General features: G+C 35.9%; 1 protein-coding gene across 3 annotated transcripts in view; it reads left to right on the top strand.

Moving 5' to 3' along the window:
- LOC136026660 (probable imidazolonepropionase) overlaps positions 1–18,195 on the top strand; it is a 156,070-nt gene that overhangs the window by 93,860 nt on the left and 44,015 nt on the right. For all 3 annotated transcript variants that reach the window (XM_065703412.1, XM_065703410.1, XM_065703402.1), the window contains exons 3-5: positions 2,075–2,246; positions 12,714–12,849; positions 17,201–17,342. In XM_065703412.1, the coding sequence (XP_065559484.1) occupies positions 2,075–2,246; positions 12,714–12,849; positions 17,201–17,342 (450 nt within the window). The remainder of the gene's footprint in view (positions 1–2,074; positions 2,247–12,713; positions 12,850–17,200; positions 17,343–18,195) is intronic.

Here is an 18,195-nt window from a genome sequence, read left to right as displayed (position 1 = left end):
TGAACGTTTTTGAATCAAATGCATGTTTTGATTTTGGCTCTCCGCAGAGGAATAATCAAAACGAAATTTGCATATTTTTTTTTTTTGGCTCAATGGCTTTCTCATAATTTTGATCGAATGATTTTGAGAAAAAAAGAGCGGGGGACGAAGCCTAGTTGCCCCCCGATTTTTTGGTTAATTAAAAAGGCAACTAGAACTTTTAATTTTTTACGAATCTTTTTATTGGTAAAAGATTTACGTAACTTATAAATTAGCTTACGTAAAGAATTTTTGTATTCTCATGTTTTTATTACATATATGAGGGGATTCGCCCCATCGTCAGTACCTTGCTCTTTACACTAAAGCTTAAATTTTATCCCAATTCATTAAGAATGACCCCCTGAATCACAAAAGCCGTAGAATAAGTAGTTGAAATTACTGAAAATACTTTAGCGTAAAGAGCGAGGTATTAGAAGGAGGTGAGCCCCTCATATGGGTAATAATTTCTGTTTGTTTTAAGTTTTTATTGCTGTTCCTTACTTCCAGCTGAAAAAGCTTTTTCACTTTTATTTTTTAATTGTTTTTTTTTTTAAATAATGCTAGTAAATCCTGCTCTCCCTTCATGGAAATTTTCTTCTCCCATTACAAATTCTCGAAGAAAAGTTCTCCCAACATATACGCTGAATAAAATGGCTATCTCTGAATTTTGATCCGTTGACTTTGGGAAAATAATTAGCGTGGGAGGGGGCCTAGGTGCCCTCCAATTTTTTTGGTCACTTAAAAAGGGCACTAGAACTTTTCATTTCCGTTAGAATGAGCCCTCTTGCAACATTCTAGGACAACTGGGTCGATACGATCACCCTGGGAAAAAAAAAACAAAAAAACAAATAAACATGCATCCGTGATCTCCCTTCTGGCAAAAAATGCAAAATTCCACATTTTTGTAGATAGGAGCTCGAAACTTCTACAATAGAGTTCTCCGATACGCTGAATCTGATGGTGTGATTTTCGTTAAGATTCTATGACTTTTAGGGGGCGTTTCCCCCTATTTTCTAAAATAACGCAAATTTTCTCAGGCTCGTAACTTTTGATGGGTAAGACTAAACTTGATGAAACTTATATATTTAAAACCAGCATTAAAATGCGATTCTTTTGATGTAGCTATGGGTATCAAAATTCCATTTTTTAGAGTTTTGGTTACTATTGAGCCGGGTCGCTCCTTACTACAGTTCGTTACCACGAACTGTTTGATTGGCCATGACTTTGACTTTTCCCACAACTATTCCCTCTTTTTTAAATTCAAATTAATTGATCTGTCTTCTGGCAAAAAATACGAAATTCCACATTTTTGTAGATATGAGCTTAAAATTTTTGCTATAGGGTTCTCAGATACGCCGAATGCGATGGTGTGATTTTCGTTAAGATTCTATGACTTTTAGGGGTTGTTTCCCCCAATTTTCCAAATAAGGCAAATTTTCTCAGGCTCGTAACTTTTGATGACAAAGATTAAATTTGATGAAACTTATATATTTAAAATCAGCATAAAAATCCAATTCTTTTGATATATATTTTAGAATCAAAATTCCGTTTTGTAGAGTTTCGTTTACTATTGAGCCGGGTCGCTCCTTACTACAGTTCGTTACCACGAACTGTTTGATTGATGTTATGATCTATGGTTCGCCTTCCTAAAAAAGCCTGTTTTGTTTTGTCTAACTGTCAACTTATCTGAACGATATCACTATTTATAGTCCCGCATAGTCCACTTCTAAAACTTTTAAGGTATAAGGTATTATATTGGCTGGTTAGCGCGCAAGGCTTGGGTGTCTATATTATATAGACCCCATTTGTCCGCGAGGACAGGGATTCGAGTCCTGACGTTGCTGGTTATTTGGTTTGAACAGGGTTCAGTGGTGTTACTATGTGAGCTCAGCTAGAGTCGACCTAGCTTTAAACGGATACCTGAAGAAATCTAAGGGCCATTCAACGGGGGCCATGCACCGCCAGTAGGGATTGTAAAATACAATGCCGTATTCTTCACTTTACTTACTACATTTTGATATTCTTTATTGTTTGTAGCCTTTACCTTTATTTCCAGGGATGGAAAAATTGCTGCGATTGATTACGATAGCAAAATCCAAAATTTAATTGGAAATATTAAGATAAAAAATGTTATTGATGCAACTGGAATGTGTATAATACCAGGTCTAGTTGATGGACATACTCATCCAGTATGGGCAGGAGACCGTGTTCACGAGTTTGTAATGAAGGTAAGATAATATAAAGCTATATCTTTAGATAAATGTAACAAACTAGAATTAAAAAAGGGAAGAGGAGGAGTAAGCATGATTTCTTAGTAGATTTTAGTAGGTTTAATAGATACTCATCCAGTATGGGCAGGAGACTATGTTCACGAGTTTGTACTGAAGGTAAAAAAAGATAAAACTATATCTCTAGATAAATGCAATAATAAAAAAAAAATGAAAAAAGGGAAAGGAGGGGGTAGAAGTAGAGGTAGAGTGTAGAGTGTAGAGGAAGATTCAATTGACACACGTTCTCTAGGGGCTGGAGACTGTTTTCCAGGGTTCGTAATGAAGGTAAGAAAATATATATGTATATGCCTTGGTACATGCAACAAATTATGAAACAAAAGAAAAAGATAGCATAGGTATGGGTTTCTATTAGATTGAGTAGACAATCATTCAATATGGGCAAGAGACTGTGTACACGGGTTTGTAATGAAAATAAGAGAATCTATCCATAGGCATGTGCAAAAAATAAAAATTCCAAAAAGTAGGGTGTAGATGATTTTTTTTTTCAGTAAGAAGGTCTGATGAAGTCTCAGGAACAAAAATATTGACTTCTTTGATTTCTTCATATTTCAGTTTTTTTTACATAGTGATTTATCGTTCTTATAGAACAATAAATTCCCATAAGGAGTTTCATCAACAAACCTTCTCCAAAAGGGAGTAGCCCTTTAAGTAGCGCCTAAGGATTTAATCTTTTTTTTATTAATATGGAGCTTCTCTTATGAGCCGAGAAGGTTTCTTCCTACCAAACGTCAAAGAGAGTAGTGATAGGGACGATAAAACATTGAAAGATAAAAACTTAACTTAGTGTTCTTATTTGAATATTTAGTCTCGTCATAAAAGTTTCTTAGAAATTAAATTAATTCCCAACTTTGGAATACGTTAAATCAAATACTTCACTAGATAGTTTCGTTTATTAATCTCTTTTGAATGAATTTTGTTGTATTATTTGGAACTAGCTGTTGGTGTGGTGCCTCGCGCCACACCAACACCTAGTTGGTGGGGGCGCTTCGCGCCCCCCCAAGCCCCCCCGCGTGCGTAAGTCGTTACGCGCCATATTAGTTACGCACCATTGTAGTTGTGTCCCTGTGTACCACCTATGAATATAGATAGATTTATATATGTGTTTTGAACTACGTAAAACTTGCGAATATACAACATTCTTGGCTTTCCCATTGTCTGTGCATATACAAAGCCTTATGTACTTATAATGACATCATATGCAAACGCTCTTTTTACAAACAAACATGCATACACACAACTCGTTTTTATATCTATCTTATACTAGCTGCTGGGGTGGCGCTTCGCGCCACCGCAACACCTAGTTGGTGGGGCGCTTTGCGCCCCCCAGACCCCCCCGCGCGCGTAAGTCGGGGTGGCGCGAAGCGCCACCCCAACAGCTAGTAGATAGATAGATAGATAGATACAATACAAATTAACTGCGTTACGTAACAATATTATTGGTACGCCTATTTTTAGTTGTAGCACGTGTGGTGGAAACCCTGAAAGATCCACAGAATTTAAAATTTCAGATGGATAATTAACCGCCTCATTTGGTTCCAAAACTGTGTCGACTGACTTGTTAAGGACTGCCTGATCTCGAATCTTGGTCAAAACAATATTGTTGATTTCGTGGACGTCTAAATATTTGGGTGCAAGAATCGCTCTTTCACTTAGCCATTTATTATTTTTATAGTTGTTTAGAATATTCGGAAATTCTTTTTCAATCAATCCATTTTTGGACGTCACTAAATTACAGAATTCAGCAGGTAGTTGTATACGTCCTGAAATTGAGTCTACTGGGAGCTTTCCGTTTCCAATTGCCAGCAATTGATCTGAAAATGTTTGACCAGAGTCATCGTTTTGCAATCGGACACGCAAATTTGTAGTTAATTTTAATGTCTTTACCTGTGCCCATAAATTAGTATTTTTCAGGCAAGCATTCATTTCGTCTGCAGGGTTTGATTTAGGTATTATAGGTAATGTTTGCCTGAAATCTCCCGCAAGCAATATTAATGTGCTGCCAAAGGGTTTCGAATTCCCTCGCAAATCTTTCAAACATTGATCCAGAGCCTCGAGCGATTTTTTGTGTGCCATTGTGCACTCGTCCCAAATAATAAGTTTGCATTGCTGCAATACTTTACCCATCCCAGATGATTTGGAAATATTGCACGTGGGAGTTTCTGTAGAATACAAATTCAGAGGCAATTTCAAAGCAGAATGAGCAGTTCTTCCACCAAGCAGCAACGTTGTGGCTATTCCGGACGACGCAATTGCCAACGCTCTATAATTTTTTGATCGAATTGATGCCAGAATCAGTTTTATCACAAACGTTTTACCAGTACCTCCTGGTGCATCCAAAAAGAAAATTTCTCCAACGTTGTTATCGACACAATGCATTATCGTATCATAAATGTCTTTTTGTTCCGACATTAACTTGGAAATGTTATTTTGTACATACGACAATAGATCACACGTACTGTAACTTTGTTCACGATCCAATTCTACACATGTCGAAACAGCAGCGGTACGATTAGGTTAAGGCATTCCCCAATCCTGAAGAGGTTCGTTTGCCATACATACGCACAAATCTTCTATAATAACTAGAGTCTAGTTATAAATTTCTGATGTAAAATCAAAAGCCATATCTGACGTCTCTAACCATTTTCGATGGAGTATATCTTCGGACATTTTCGATTTATATTTTTCCAATAACTCTGTAGGAGCTGAAGGAGAGCAAGTTGTTAGTATGATTCCGAACAATGCACGAATTTGACTTGGAGTTGACGTTTCGCACGTGTCATTGATGCAGTTATCCCAGTGTTGGTCATTCTCCAATGAATTCAGAGCTTGGCATGCACTACGGTAAGTCTCATGTTTAGTACCGTTTACAGTTCTCAAATACTCAAAGGACGTCGGACCGGATACATTCACCAAAAGCATTCGTAGAAAGAAGCATTCATGTTGATTGGGGTGAACGGTGTAGAGTCTTCCTATCGTGGTATCTTTGAAGATGGTAGGTTGGCCGTCGACTGATTTACCCTGCTTTCGACGTTCAAATACTTTATTTTTAGTATTCCACGTGTAATACGAAGGCACTTCAGTATACAGCAGTTTTTTGCAAAAGAATCATTTTTGCATAGCGAAAAGAAAGCAGTTAACTTTGTATCCGGTGGATTCAGGGCACTTTGTTGCACGATGGATGCCAAAAAATAAACACGTTGACTATTCTGTAAATGTACCGCTAAGTGAACAACAGCTGGACTACGTTCATGTATCGGAAATGAAAGAATTCGCCAATCTGCTTCATTACTGCTTATGTATCTTCCAGCCTTATATTTTACGATTTCGTCGATATCTTTGATTTCGGACTGCAAGCCAAAAACTGTCACGTCACTGTCTTTGTTGAGGTATTTACATATGTATTTGATTGTCTTTACGGAGTTACAGTATTCAACGTTTATGTGTGCATTAAATGTTTTTGATAATAATGGGGAATATGGAACAACCCACTGGTTATCTACTTCGATGGTGGTACCGTTACGCTTCTTTATTATTGCTGTTTTACCGCCATCTTCAGTAGATCTTCTTCTATATTGTGGGTAACCATCATTGCCAGTAATTGTGTTGGGTACTAAAAGTCGAGGATATTGCTTTGTGCACCTTCCTTTGGCCATGCATGGTGATTTCGTTCAGTGCACCGCAAGGTCCATGTATCATATTTCTTACAACAATATCATATAACCCCTCATCGACATTTTCATCAGGTATTTCAGCGAAAATCACATCGTCAATTTCATTAAAAGTAATTTTATAATGTAGCCAGATTAGTATATGTGCGTGTGGCAATCCTCGTTTTTGCCATTCGACTGAGTACATCCAGCATCGCACTGACCCATACACTTCAAGTTTTACTATGTAGTTTATCAGTGATTTCAACTTTTGCCGGAAGACACGGGCCGTAATGTCATGTCTATGAACCGCCAATCGTCCTTGAAGTTAAAGCTGCTGTATCTCGTTCCAATATTGATTACATGTAAATGTAATAAATAAATCTGGACGACCATAGAGATGAACATACGCAATAGCATTTTGAGCATATTCATGCATATGACGGGGACTGCCAGCATATGACGAAGGTAAAATCGTTAATCTTCCAACGTTTGTAGTATTACCGTCATTTACAACTGCATCTCGCAAATGAATGTATTGTTCAGAGCGGAGCTTGGTCTGATTCAGACGGATAAATAGCAAACGTTCTGATTCAATTTTTGCATACATATCAACGATGTATTGGTGAAACAATTGACGGCATTTTAAAATATAATTGTCTTCATCCTGCCGAATCATTAGTCTATAGGAATGATAATACATTGCACTGCATTTCTTATTCATTTCTTTGTTAGTGGGTGGATTTATCAATTTAATATTAAAGTGATAGTCGTGGGCTCCATCCCAAAAAATGATAGGATATTCTAGGGCATCATAGAATCGATGAGTTTCAGCAATTCTTACCAACTGAGCGTTTCGCTTATGAAGAATAATGTCTCTAGGTAAAAACTGATCACCGACCATAACGATTGCCACTTTGTCGATAGTTGGAGCATTGTATCGACATACATGTTGGCCAGGAGGCGTTTTGTCAGCGGAAATAACAATTTTATGCGTATCAGTAGGCATCAAATCGATGGCTGTTTTGAACAGACGCACAAAATTATTGTTTTCGTGGAAAAGATGTTGCAATTGGGAAACGATTGTCCTTTCAACGTCGGGAGAAATTTCGCAACGTGCATTCAATTCAGAATTTCTATCACTGATGAAGTACAATTGTAAAAATTTATGATTCTCGCCTGAGAATGGTAGAAGGGACCCTGCTCTATGATAAATTTGCCCTTTTACTTTGAAAGTAGGCATAAATTGATCTGGATTTTCGATTTGGACTCCAAAAGACGTCATTTGGAAACATGAGTTATATTTTCTGATTTTTGATAAGAAACGCTTAGATTCTGACGTAGTTCCAGTAAGCAAAGTCTTCAATGGCTCTGGGGGTGCAGCCAGTTGAGGAAATTTAACTTTTCCTGAGGCGCAACACATTCCCATTGTTTCACCATTAAATTTCAAGGCCTTGCAGTAGGGACAAATTTTAGACATAGTCCCGATTTGAACACATCTACTATAATCATCGACTGGGCTGTACCTGAATGCCATGCGATAATTGTCACGTTGCTCTTGTGATTCCTCGGCACACTTTCTTTTGGCATTATCTCTTGAAGCCGCAAGCCTGTTTTCACGTTGCTCTTGTGATTCCTCGGCACGCCTTCTTTTTTCACTTTCTCTTTTAGCAGCAAGTCTGTTTTCGCGTTGCTCTGGTAGTTCCTCGACACGCCTTCGTTGACGGAAATTGCACATTCCTGATCTGGCATTATCTCTTGATGCCGCAAGCCTGTTTTCACGTTGCTCTTGTGATTCCTCGGCGCGCTTTCTGTTCTTACTTTCTCTATCAGCCGCAAGCCTGTTTTCTTGCTGTTCTTGTGACTCCTCGGCACGCTTTCTTTTCTTACTTTCTCTATCAGCAGCAAGTTTTTTGGCATAGACTCTTTGAGCAGCTTCCTCGGCTGTTGCCATTGTAGGTTCTTCAGTCATTTTACAATTAAACATTTTTCCGTCCACGATCTTCTTACAATTAAAAATTTGTCTTTGAACGAATTTCTTAAATACCTTTAATGACGTCACCGTCATAAAAAACATGACGACAACTAACTTCATGACGACATGACGACATGATGACATGACGTCACTCGACAGACAACACACATACAACTTATTTTTATTGATGGAACTGCTAACAGATTATCAGCCACGAATAATCGCTGATCATTGTTGATAATTAATGAATCCCAAGTTAGGGAAAATATTTTGAATAGAATTGATTTAAGGGTATAGCCCACTACCTCCCTTCTAGCATTACTTTGATATAGCATGGAAAAAATAATTTAATCGAAAAGGAAAAAATTTAGATCTTATTTAAGTTAATAAGAATATAATCGTTAATATAACTGATTAAACTATTCAACTCAGATATTTAAAACAGTTTACAACTTCATATACATTTCTTCTGGAAAAATTGCTTGTTTTAAATTTCGTTTTAAATTAATTTTTCATTCATAGCTCCATATTATTCCTTCTTTGATCTGACTCCAAGAATGGCCAATATCTCAAAGTCTATACTATTATCCTGTGGTTTTGCCATTATCCAATTCACATGGAAGATACTCAAATATTTTGGTACCCTCCATTGTTGGTTTTTCTCTTAACTATTAAGGCTTTTAGAAGTTATTTTATTTATCTTTCTGGTCAAGGTTGTAGGGCATCGTTTGAAATTTCTTCGAAAATGATTTAGAAATCAGAGAGGTTTTCTTATTGAATATTTAAAAAAAGACATTATTTATATTCTAAAGACTAAAAAGAATTTCTCAGGAGACCATATTTGTCCCGTGCGTCAAATAAAAATCCAAACGAAAAAAAATATAGGGTAATAGCTAAGTTAAATGCAAAATAAATGAAATGCAAAATAAGAATGCTGTTTCAAAAGGTTAGTACATACGAAGTAGATTTTGGGTAAGAGTGGATCATTAGTTGGTCTTTCGCAGGGTGAGAGGATGCCCGGACCTCAAAAAATAAATTCATAGGCCCAAATTCTCCGCAATTTCTCGAGAAGTCCTTCTAATTAATATGGGGAGAGGATTTAACTCTTGAACCCTTTCATTTTGGAATAGTAAATTGATACTGAGTATGTAATGATGATGGCAAGAGGCAAATGGTTTTCTATTATTGAAATTGTGACAGTGAAATGAATCTCTGTTATGAAATGAATCTCTATTAATCTCTATTACGAAGGTGAAAGGAAAGATTTTTATTTGCACAATTTTTATAAGTGACCGATGAGAATGTTCACGATGAGAATTGAGCACGTTCAAAATGTTAGGGTATTAAAGACTAATTTGTATATAAATTTATTTGTTCTTATAAAATGTTTATTTTTTTAATTATTTGTATTATTTTGTTTTGTTTTTGTGATGGCCTGGTGGAATTTTCTTCAAGAAATACTGGATTATATGCTTATCTGCGTAAAAGCAGAAGAGGGAGAGGAGGGAATTTCCCAGGAGCAAAACTTTCCTGACTTTCCCGAAAAGAGCAAAATTTCTGCTGTTACCCTACTGTTGATTCAAATTATTTTATAGAATTTGGAAAACTGCAGGCAGGAAACGAAAGCTTTAAAAAAAACTTCAACTAGATATCATAGTCGCTTAGATTAAGCCATAGCGGCTCAGCATCTGTATCATTCATCCTTCTTTGTTTTCTTTCAAAAGTTTTCTAAATACCTTCTGTAAAGCTTTCTAAATACCTCAAAGGAAAATAAACCGATTATAAACCGTTTTTATTAAGACTTAAAACTGTAAAAACTTTACTATGTCAGCTTTGTTGTCAAAAAACTGGAAATACTTCTACTTTTGTAACTAAATTTTGGCCAAGAAAAGGATTAAATTTGTCCTTCTCGTAGTTTTCTTCCTTTCCTAAGCTTTCTGATAAAACTAGAAACTTCCAAGCTGCGGAACAAATTTGGGGAGCCCAGGTGGTTTTTAATTCCAGCCCAGCAACAGATAAAGTGCAGACCCCATTGATCCCAACTCTGCATTCTCTCGTTTCGAATATTGTGCTCAGAACTTTTGACTCGGCCATGCTTTTTTCGATCATTTTTTTTTCAGTTTGTTTAAGGGGGTAGCACCTAACTTGATTTTTGGCTACTGTTATTTGACTTTCGCTGTACATCTGTACAGCCTAACCTTGGCAACCTTGGCAACTAATTGGCTACTGTTATTTGACTTTCGCTGTACATCTGTACAGCGTAACCTTATTTTTAGCTACCAAAAAAAATGATTGTATCCAAAAAGTTAAAACTTTGAGTGCTTGTGCACAGTGAAAAAGAAAAAGAAATTCTTCCCAAAAGGACCAAAAAAGTGTCAAAAAACTATTTCGTCCTTAAGACTTGAAACTTACACCCAAGGGAAGCCTCATGTACAAAAAATTAGGGCTGAGGCATGGGTGCCTCAAGAACTGGGTCTGGAAATTTTATTTTTCGACTGGCTTGACACTTCTATCGGAAAAGCCCTGGACTAATTGCTTCTGACTGGTTTTAAACTTTCAAGGATCGTTGCCTGGGCAAACTCCTTGAGTCTTATTTTTAAGACAACCCCAGTGAAACAAGAAAAATATAAAAAAGAACAACAAATTGTTGGCCGGCATAAAAGGTCAAAAACCTTTTTTTATCCGAACGACTTAACACTTACACCTGTAAATTTCTAGGCTAGGGGATCTGACGTAAACACTCCGTTCTGTTGAAAGACGTGTACTAGAGCAAAACCGAAGATCCTAAGTTTCTTTTGGTGGCACATTTCTCCAGTCATGACATATACGGAAAGGTAAAGGAATACATCCATTTAACAGACGACCGTGAGTCTTATGGAGCTTGCGTTAAGCAATATTTCCATGTAACATATGAAATTCAGGTGCCAAGTGAGGCAGAAAAACACCTGGTCCTGTTGCAATTTGCAGACAACTTATGCCCTGAGAAGAAAAACAAGACGGCCAAACATTGAACTCTGAATTTTGAAGTTTTCAAAGAAAATCTAATTGAGCAAATTAATGAGCAAATGGTGCAAATGGTGCAGCGTGCCTTGGTGCAATGGTGCCTGGTGCAATGGTGCCTTAATGAGCAAATGGTGCAGCGCTTGAAAGTTGCTGTTCAAAAATACCACCATGTCTACAGAGGGAAGAGTAATGATGCAATTGAAGGAAACTGTCTTGATGTTGGAAGAGTCAATAAAATGATTTCAGTTTCTGTGAAAACTTTCTGTCTCGTACTCCATTTTGACAGGATTTTCTTATGCCATTTGAATTGTTTTTTGAGCTCTTAAAACAAAGACCAAAGAGCCAGTAGTGGCGGGGATGCCGAAGTTTGGGGGAGGGTGATAATGGGGCTAAATCGTAAATTCAAGGGGTAAAGAGAGGATATACATACTTATTGAAACTCCAACTACCGCATGGGAATTTTCGACCTGTTTGAAAAGTTTTTTCAGACTGTTATCCAGCAAGTAGAGCCAGGAGATGATAGGCCACATTTCATCAACTTCGTCAATTGTCGAGAGAGCTCTAAAATGGTGCTTGGCCCTAGTTCTGGAAGAAGTCTGTGCAGCTACTTTTTATTCAGGAGATTGTTCTTTTTCTCCCAAAAACAGTGTAGCATTGCTTGTCTTCCAACCTCCATCAGGTATAACTCTGACATCAAACTTTTCAAGATATGCATGGCATAAGCTTGGCCTACACAAGAAAGCAAGGATGATGTGTTTTGTGCGAGAAAGAACACAGAATGAGATGTCCGACGGCAAATTTTGTTTCCACATTTACTGCTTTCCATAATATTGAACATAAGTCGTTCGTTCGTCAAATCGTTTTTGCCATATAGCTGAAATTTTTCTTTACTGTCAAAAAAGCCAGATTTATTAATAGTTTCTGCAGTTTTTCCCTTGTTGAAAGATCTTGTAACTAAAGAGGCGATGGTGGAAAAAGAGAAAGCATTGCAGTGTTACTCCGAACGGATTTTTATACCTAGATTTCAGAAGGGAGCGGTTTTGAAACTACTAGATCTAGGTGTCGCACTTGGTTGAGTAAACCTTCCGAAAAGAAATAGGTTATTCAAATCTCAAAAATTACAACTGAAAAATAAGAATAAACACTACTTAGAATAATGCGTTGATTTTAACCTTGTGACGGCCTGGGACTAATGGCACTCCTTGTGCTTGATTTTAAGGAACTCAACTTCAAATCAGCGAGTCGTAACGAGTGAAGCAGGGGCCTAATTATGAGACCTATACTCTGTAAATCCAAGGGACCATTCCCAAGGACTAAAGGTTTAAGCTTTTCAATAATGTGAAAGCCTGTTTTAAGGGGTCAAAGGCATCCAATCACACTCTCATGCCAGTTGAAAGCTCTATTAGAAACAGTTGAAGGTCTATGTTACATTTAAAACCGACTCTATGGCGGGTATGTAATAAAGTCGTTATACTTCAGGTTGACCCTTTCTCAATCTGACTTTTTAATATTTTTGTGTTTATCTTTTCCCAATTTTCTTCTTACCGTACATTCCAGGGAAATTTCGACAGTTTTAAAAACGAATTTTTTTTAGTTATTAACATAACTCCCATAAGCTAATTACCTTTCGATTTGGAAATTCCCAATAAGACCAACGGATCATTTTCCGATATCTATCCCATTCTGAAAGAATTTTAAAGCTGCTCATGCAGAAAATGTCACCAAAATAATTTCCTATTATTTCTGAAATATGTTTGACCTGAATTCTAATTTTTTCAGATGTCTGGAGCCACGTACATGGAAGTTCACGCGGCCGGAGGTGGAATTCATTTTACTGTGGATAAGACAAGAGATGCATCTGAAGAGGAGCTTTTTCTCCTGCTCAGTGAAAGACTTCGAAAAATGATGAGAAATGGTACGCTCAATTCATTTAAAAAGTGAACAAAAGAGAAAATATTTCTTGGCAATAACAAGATATACGGTCCACTGAACAATCTTAAGGAAATTAAAAAATTGGTCGAACTTTTCCAAAAGAAACCTACTGAGAAAAGGAATATTTAAATTTAATTTGCAGAAAAGCACTCATCCACAAGGGCATTTTAGAAAACGATCTTCTATAAAAATAAGTTGCTATGAAAAATATTTTCAGGAACAGTGCACTGTGGTGTAATTTGAAGTTGGAGTTCTGATCCCATAGAGTTCTGATGACTGAAATGTCTATCATATTTGTGTAATTCTGCCTTATCACTAGTGATGTTTCATCCAGAAAGATTTGTTATTTTTCTAGAGAATTATCTAGGATAATACCCGTTTAACTTGTTTGCTAGGTTTAATACCCGTTTGATAGGTACCTGTTTGACTTGTCAAACATGAAGCTGTACGAAAAATGTAGTTCGATCCCACTTCTTAGGATTTAATGCCTTAAGATACCCTTAATGCTCTTAGGCCTAATGAAAGAAAGTTTAACATGGCTAGGACACGATTTGTAAAAGTTAAGGTATTATTAATACAATATTATTAAACTATTAATAGTATTATTAAACTTTGTTAATACAATGGTTATAAAAAAAATTTCTGCTTTAGCTAACAAAGATCAGAGCTCGATGTGTTAGGTTAATACATTGAACATTTAGATAAAATTAACTCTTTAAAATAACACATCTACAGACAAAAAAGAACAACGGATCAAGAAAATAAGCATCAAAAGGCAAAAAAATGGGGAAAAATAGTAGAGGCCAATTCAGCGCGAGTTAAACCACTATTAAAAATGAATCTAACATTCGTAAGTCCCCACAATTTGACCAAAAGTAATCCTTACAAATTTTTCTTTTATCGATAAACGACTCTTAGAATATACTTTAGCCAGTTTACATTTATTTGCAATATAGGGGGTCTGGCAACTTAATCAAAATCTAGCCCTTTCTGGGTTTAGTAGAGGAAAATGAAGCTTCTTGGAGCGAACATGGACGGAAAAAAGAGAACCCAGGCACCAGCCTTATCATGGAAATAGTTTTTTGGAGAATAAATGAAAAAAAAAACACGCATTGCTGTTTGTAATTCTTTTAGTTGTTTGAATTTAAACAACTTTTAGCTCTGGAGCATATCCAAAAATAAAAAGAAGGTTTGGTTCCTGGTCGATGTTGTAGTTTTGAAGGACGAGGAATAAGAGAGCCAAAAATTCTTACAGCCTTATTCTGGATTATCTACAGATGAACAGCAAGCGTGTTGAGGTAAATTATAGGACAATACTTAAGATAGGATTCAATAAGGGAATAATACAAATTTTAAGAATGGAAAATGGAGATACGTACTTTCATCTATAAATGAATCTCGAATTGTGAGCAATTACGAGCAGACGCAAATAATCAGTGTGCCTACAAAAAGACAAGGTACCAAAATGACTTAACTTTGTTTTATCCTATTTTGACCTAAGATTAATTTTTCTATTCTGTCTTATCCAGTGCCTACTTTGAGTGCCCAAATATCATGAACTCAGTTTTTGATAAGATTGGAGCCAAATAGTTTCAATAAAAAGGGAATTCACTGTTGTCAACATATTTTCAATAAGCAAGGAAGGAGTTGGAGCTTTTACTTTCACTGCACTATCATCAGCAAAAATTACAGCTTAAAAGTCATTAGGAGGTAAACATCTTATTAAATCATTGATGTAAATCAGGAACAATAAGGGCCCTAGTACAGACCCGTGAGGGATATCAATATTATCTAGAGAGCTATGGATTGATACGTGACTATTTACATCCATACTGAAGTTTTCGGCCATGCAAGTAAGATCTAAATAATTCAAGTTCTATACCTCTAATTCCTGCATTATTAATTTTCAAGTAGGATATAGGAAACAGTTATCGTGTCAAATGCCTTCTCTAAGTCATAAGAAACAGTAGAAACTTTATTAGGGAATTATTAATAATTATTGAAAGTGCGACAACAGATTTTTCAGTTGAATGACAAGACCTGAAGCCCAACTAAGAAAAAATTATTTTATCAAAATATAGAACAACTCGTTTTTAAATTAGTTGTTCTAATGTCTCATATAAAGGAGAAAGAGTAGCTACTGACAGGTGATTACTTGGGTCTGTCTTATCTCCTTTTTTTGGATTGGAAGGACTCGGGCGACTTTCCAGTTTTCTAGGAAGATTCCAAGTATTAAGGATGCATTAGAAATATTATACAATGGAACAGAAATTCCCCTAATGAAATTTAAAAATGTTTGTATATAATCTGTCTAAACCTAAGGAAATTCCACTTTTTAACTTCATAAGTACACTATGAAGTTCATTAGGAGTAATAAGAGCAAAAAACATACTAGAATTATGAGATGGTGGAAGATATATATTATATAAATAAGGTGGACATTTTAGAGAATCATTTGTAATATGTGAGCTAATAATGGAAAAATATTGGCAGAAATGTTCAGCAATATTGCTTGTTTCTTTCAGATTCAGATTCATTTATTCAAAAATCCATATTCATCAACATCTTCAACTTGCCCAAATGGAGAGACAAGCTCGACTACTGGGCAAGACATATAAACAAAATTTAACAATCCTCATTGATACAGAACAAACAAAAAATGAACCACTATTTCATCAATAAAAAAACAGTATCTTTAATGAGAGTATTTCAGGTGGAGTAAGTGGAATGAGGCCAAAATAAAATATAAAGTAAAAAACTTTTACCAACCGTTCTTGCAAGCAGATTCCATTATATAACTTTTTAATCGTCTCTTGAAAGATCCTTTTGGTAACTCAACAAATTTACGTAATGAATATTTGTTGGCTATTGATGGGATCATATACTGGAGGTTCAAACGGGATCTTTCATTTTTCACCAGAGGTAGTTTGTACGGGTTAACACATCTAGTTATCAGTGAATTTTGATGTGTAGCTCAGCACCACCGTTATTTATAATCAATTCTGTGTGAGTTGCTTTACTTTTTGTTCCGATTTTTTCTTTCATAAAATTCCACATAGTTTGAGGAGAGTTCGATTTCTTCAACGAAATTTCGCAATTGATTTTTTTTCAACTAGGCCTATTCCGAAAATGTTAATTGGCAAATTTATATTAGTTTTTAAGCACTCTGTATTATGATACGAAGTGTTTCTCATTCTTATCTTGTAGATTTATTTTTTTTCATGAATAGATTCTAATAGTGATGTGCTTATCCATGGTTTTTTGGTTGAAGGCCCTTTCTGGTGCTAAGTTTAACAAAGATAGCCAAGATTCAAGTTTTTGTTTGAGAAGGATGACAGATCACCGAATATTGGGCTTTTTGACCATCCACATGCAGCAAAACGTAAAGCAGGTCACACCCAATCGGGGTGGGTATAGGGGTAGGAAAGGTCTCAATGAGGGCTTAAGAATGAAAAGGGCTTAAGCATGAGGCTTCGAATTGATTGGAGTTGAGGAGGAGTTGGTGCAGCTGTACTGACCCCAGATTAGTTGATCTTGTTGTGAGCTGTTAGCAGTAGTGTCAATAATAAATAACAGTTTTCCTGGTCTTTTCTAGAATACAGAGGCTTAAGCTAACATAGCCAAGCCCTGATTCTTAAATGTTCACTCAAACCCCAATTCGTAAATAATATTAAGTTTTACCTACCTTTTGATGGCTGGAAAAGGTGTGTCTAGCATTCTGATTTACCCAATCGTTTAATATGTATTTTATGAAAGAATGTTTCATTAAGTAAAATGATTTACTTAACGTCAAGGGGCTTTTAATTCACTGACGGAATATCTTGTTTCGTGACTTCATCTTTTAAGCAACATTGATGACAACATTATGTATGTCTATTTCTCAGTTCCCATTTCCCTATTTTAAGGAACCAATATGAAACAAAGAAAGAGATGGAGAGGCAGATTTATTGGCTATTATATATGTGTATTAAATCAGTTATGTGTGATTGTGTGTGCACTGAAAATTAAAGAAAACAAATCAAGTGAGCAATATAAAAATTACTGCAAAATAGTATTGGACCCAATAGAATGCTCATAAGCTATAAAATGAAATTGATAATAATAAAAATTGGAAATGTAACATGGCGATACGAAGCTTGGAATGAAGAGTTAAGATGACACCTTAGAGAGTGTAGTGATTGGAAGTATGTCAAGCTATATTTTCAAGTGCTAAAGGCCAGAGTGAGCAGAGGGAAGGTCCGAAAAGCCAGGAAATCTGGCTGTCTCTCTTTTGTTCTTTTTCCTTCATCTGAAAACTTTCTTTCATTGAAATTAACTTGAATTTGTTCTTCTAGGGACGGTTTTAGTAGAGGCAAAGTCTGGATATGGCCTTGATCTTGAAACTGAAATAAAAATGTTGAAAGTCATTGAGAAAGCCAAGAACTGCCTTCCTCTTTCAATTTCCAGTACATTCTGTGGTGCTCACGCTGTCCCAAAGTAAGTGTTTTTTAAACAATCTCTTCAAACTCCTTTACAAAAGCTTTTGTACTCAATTGCTCTCCGAGGGCAGATCTTATGGGTTGATAACATGGCAAAAAAATTGTTTTTCGACTGGAACAAAGAGCGAGATTTGTTCTTAAAAAAATACAGAAATCACATAGACAAAATGTGGATTGTCCAATCTAAAATTTGTCTTTCCTGTTGTAATGGATTGCACGCTTTAGTGAAAACAGAGGACATTATGATTAAAAATTATGAACAATTTGAACTTTCAGAGGAAATGAATATTTATAACTTAAAAGAAACATGACCAGGAAAGTGTACAAAGGAAGGGACGATTTAGCTTATGTTCTCCCCTCCATGACAGGCTTAGTTTCTTTCAAAAGTGCTTATACAACTATATATTTTCCTTACAGCTTGCCTACTCTCCGTGCTGTTGAGCTAGTGTCTCCTTTCGACATAAAAGTTGTTCTTGCGTATCTGAACACAGCAAGCAAGTGTGTCTAAATTGTAAGGGTTAAACTTCTCAGAGTCAAGGATTTTTTTTTCTTCTTTTCAGGGTCTAACGATTGATTATTTTTGATTCCGAAAAATGAAAATTTTCGTTTAAAATGTCGAATAAAATACTAACTAGGATTTAGTTCTGACACTACTAAGTTTCATGAATGACTATTAATTGTATAATTAAAGTTTGTTAATACAATAATTAGAACAGAATTTCTGCTTTAGCTAACAAAGAGCAGAGCTCAATATGTTAGGTTAATGTGACGAAATAGATGTTGATAAAAATGACTCATGTACTAAACTTCTAAGAGTTTTAAAAGACAGATGTGAAGCTATTTTTGTATTT

The sequence above is a fragment of the Artemia franciscana genome, chromosome 1 (assembly GCF_032884065.1).
Source record: "Artemia franciscana chromosome 1, ASM3288406v1, whole genome shotgun sequence".
Classification (NCBI taxonomy): Eukaryota; Metazoa; Arthropoda; class Branchiopoda; order Anostraca; family Artemiidae; genus Artemia; species Artemia franciscana.
The sequence above is the reverse complement of the archived record's forward strand: the minus strand, read 5'-3'. Positions and strand labels throughout refer to the sequence as shown.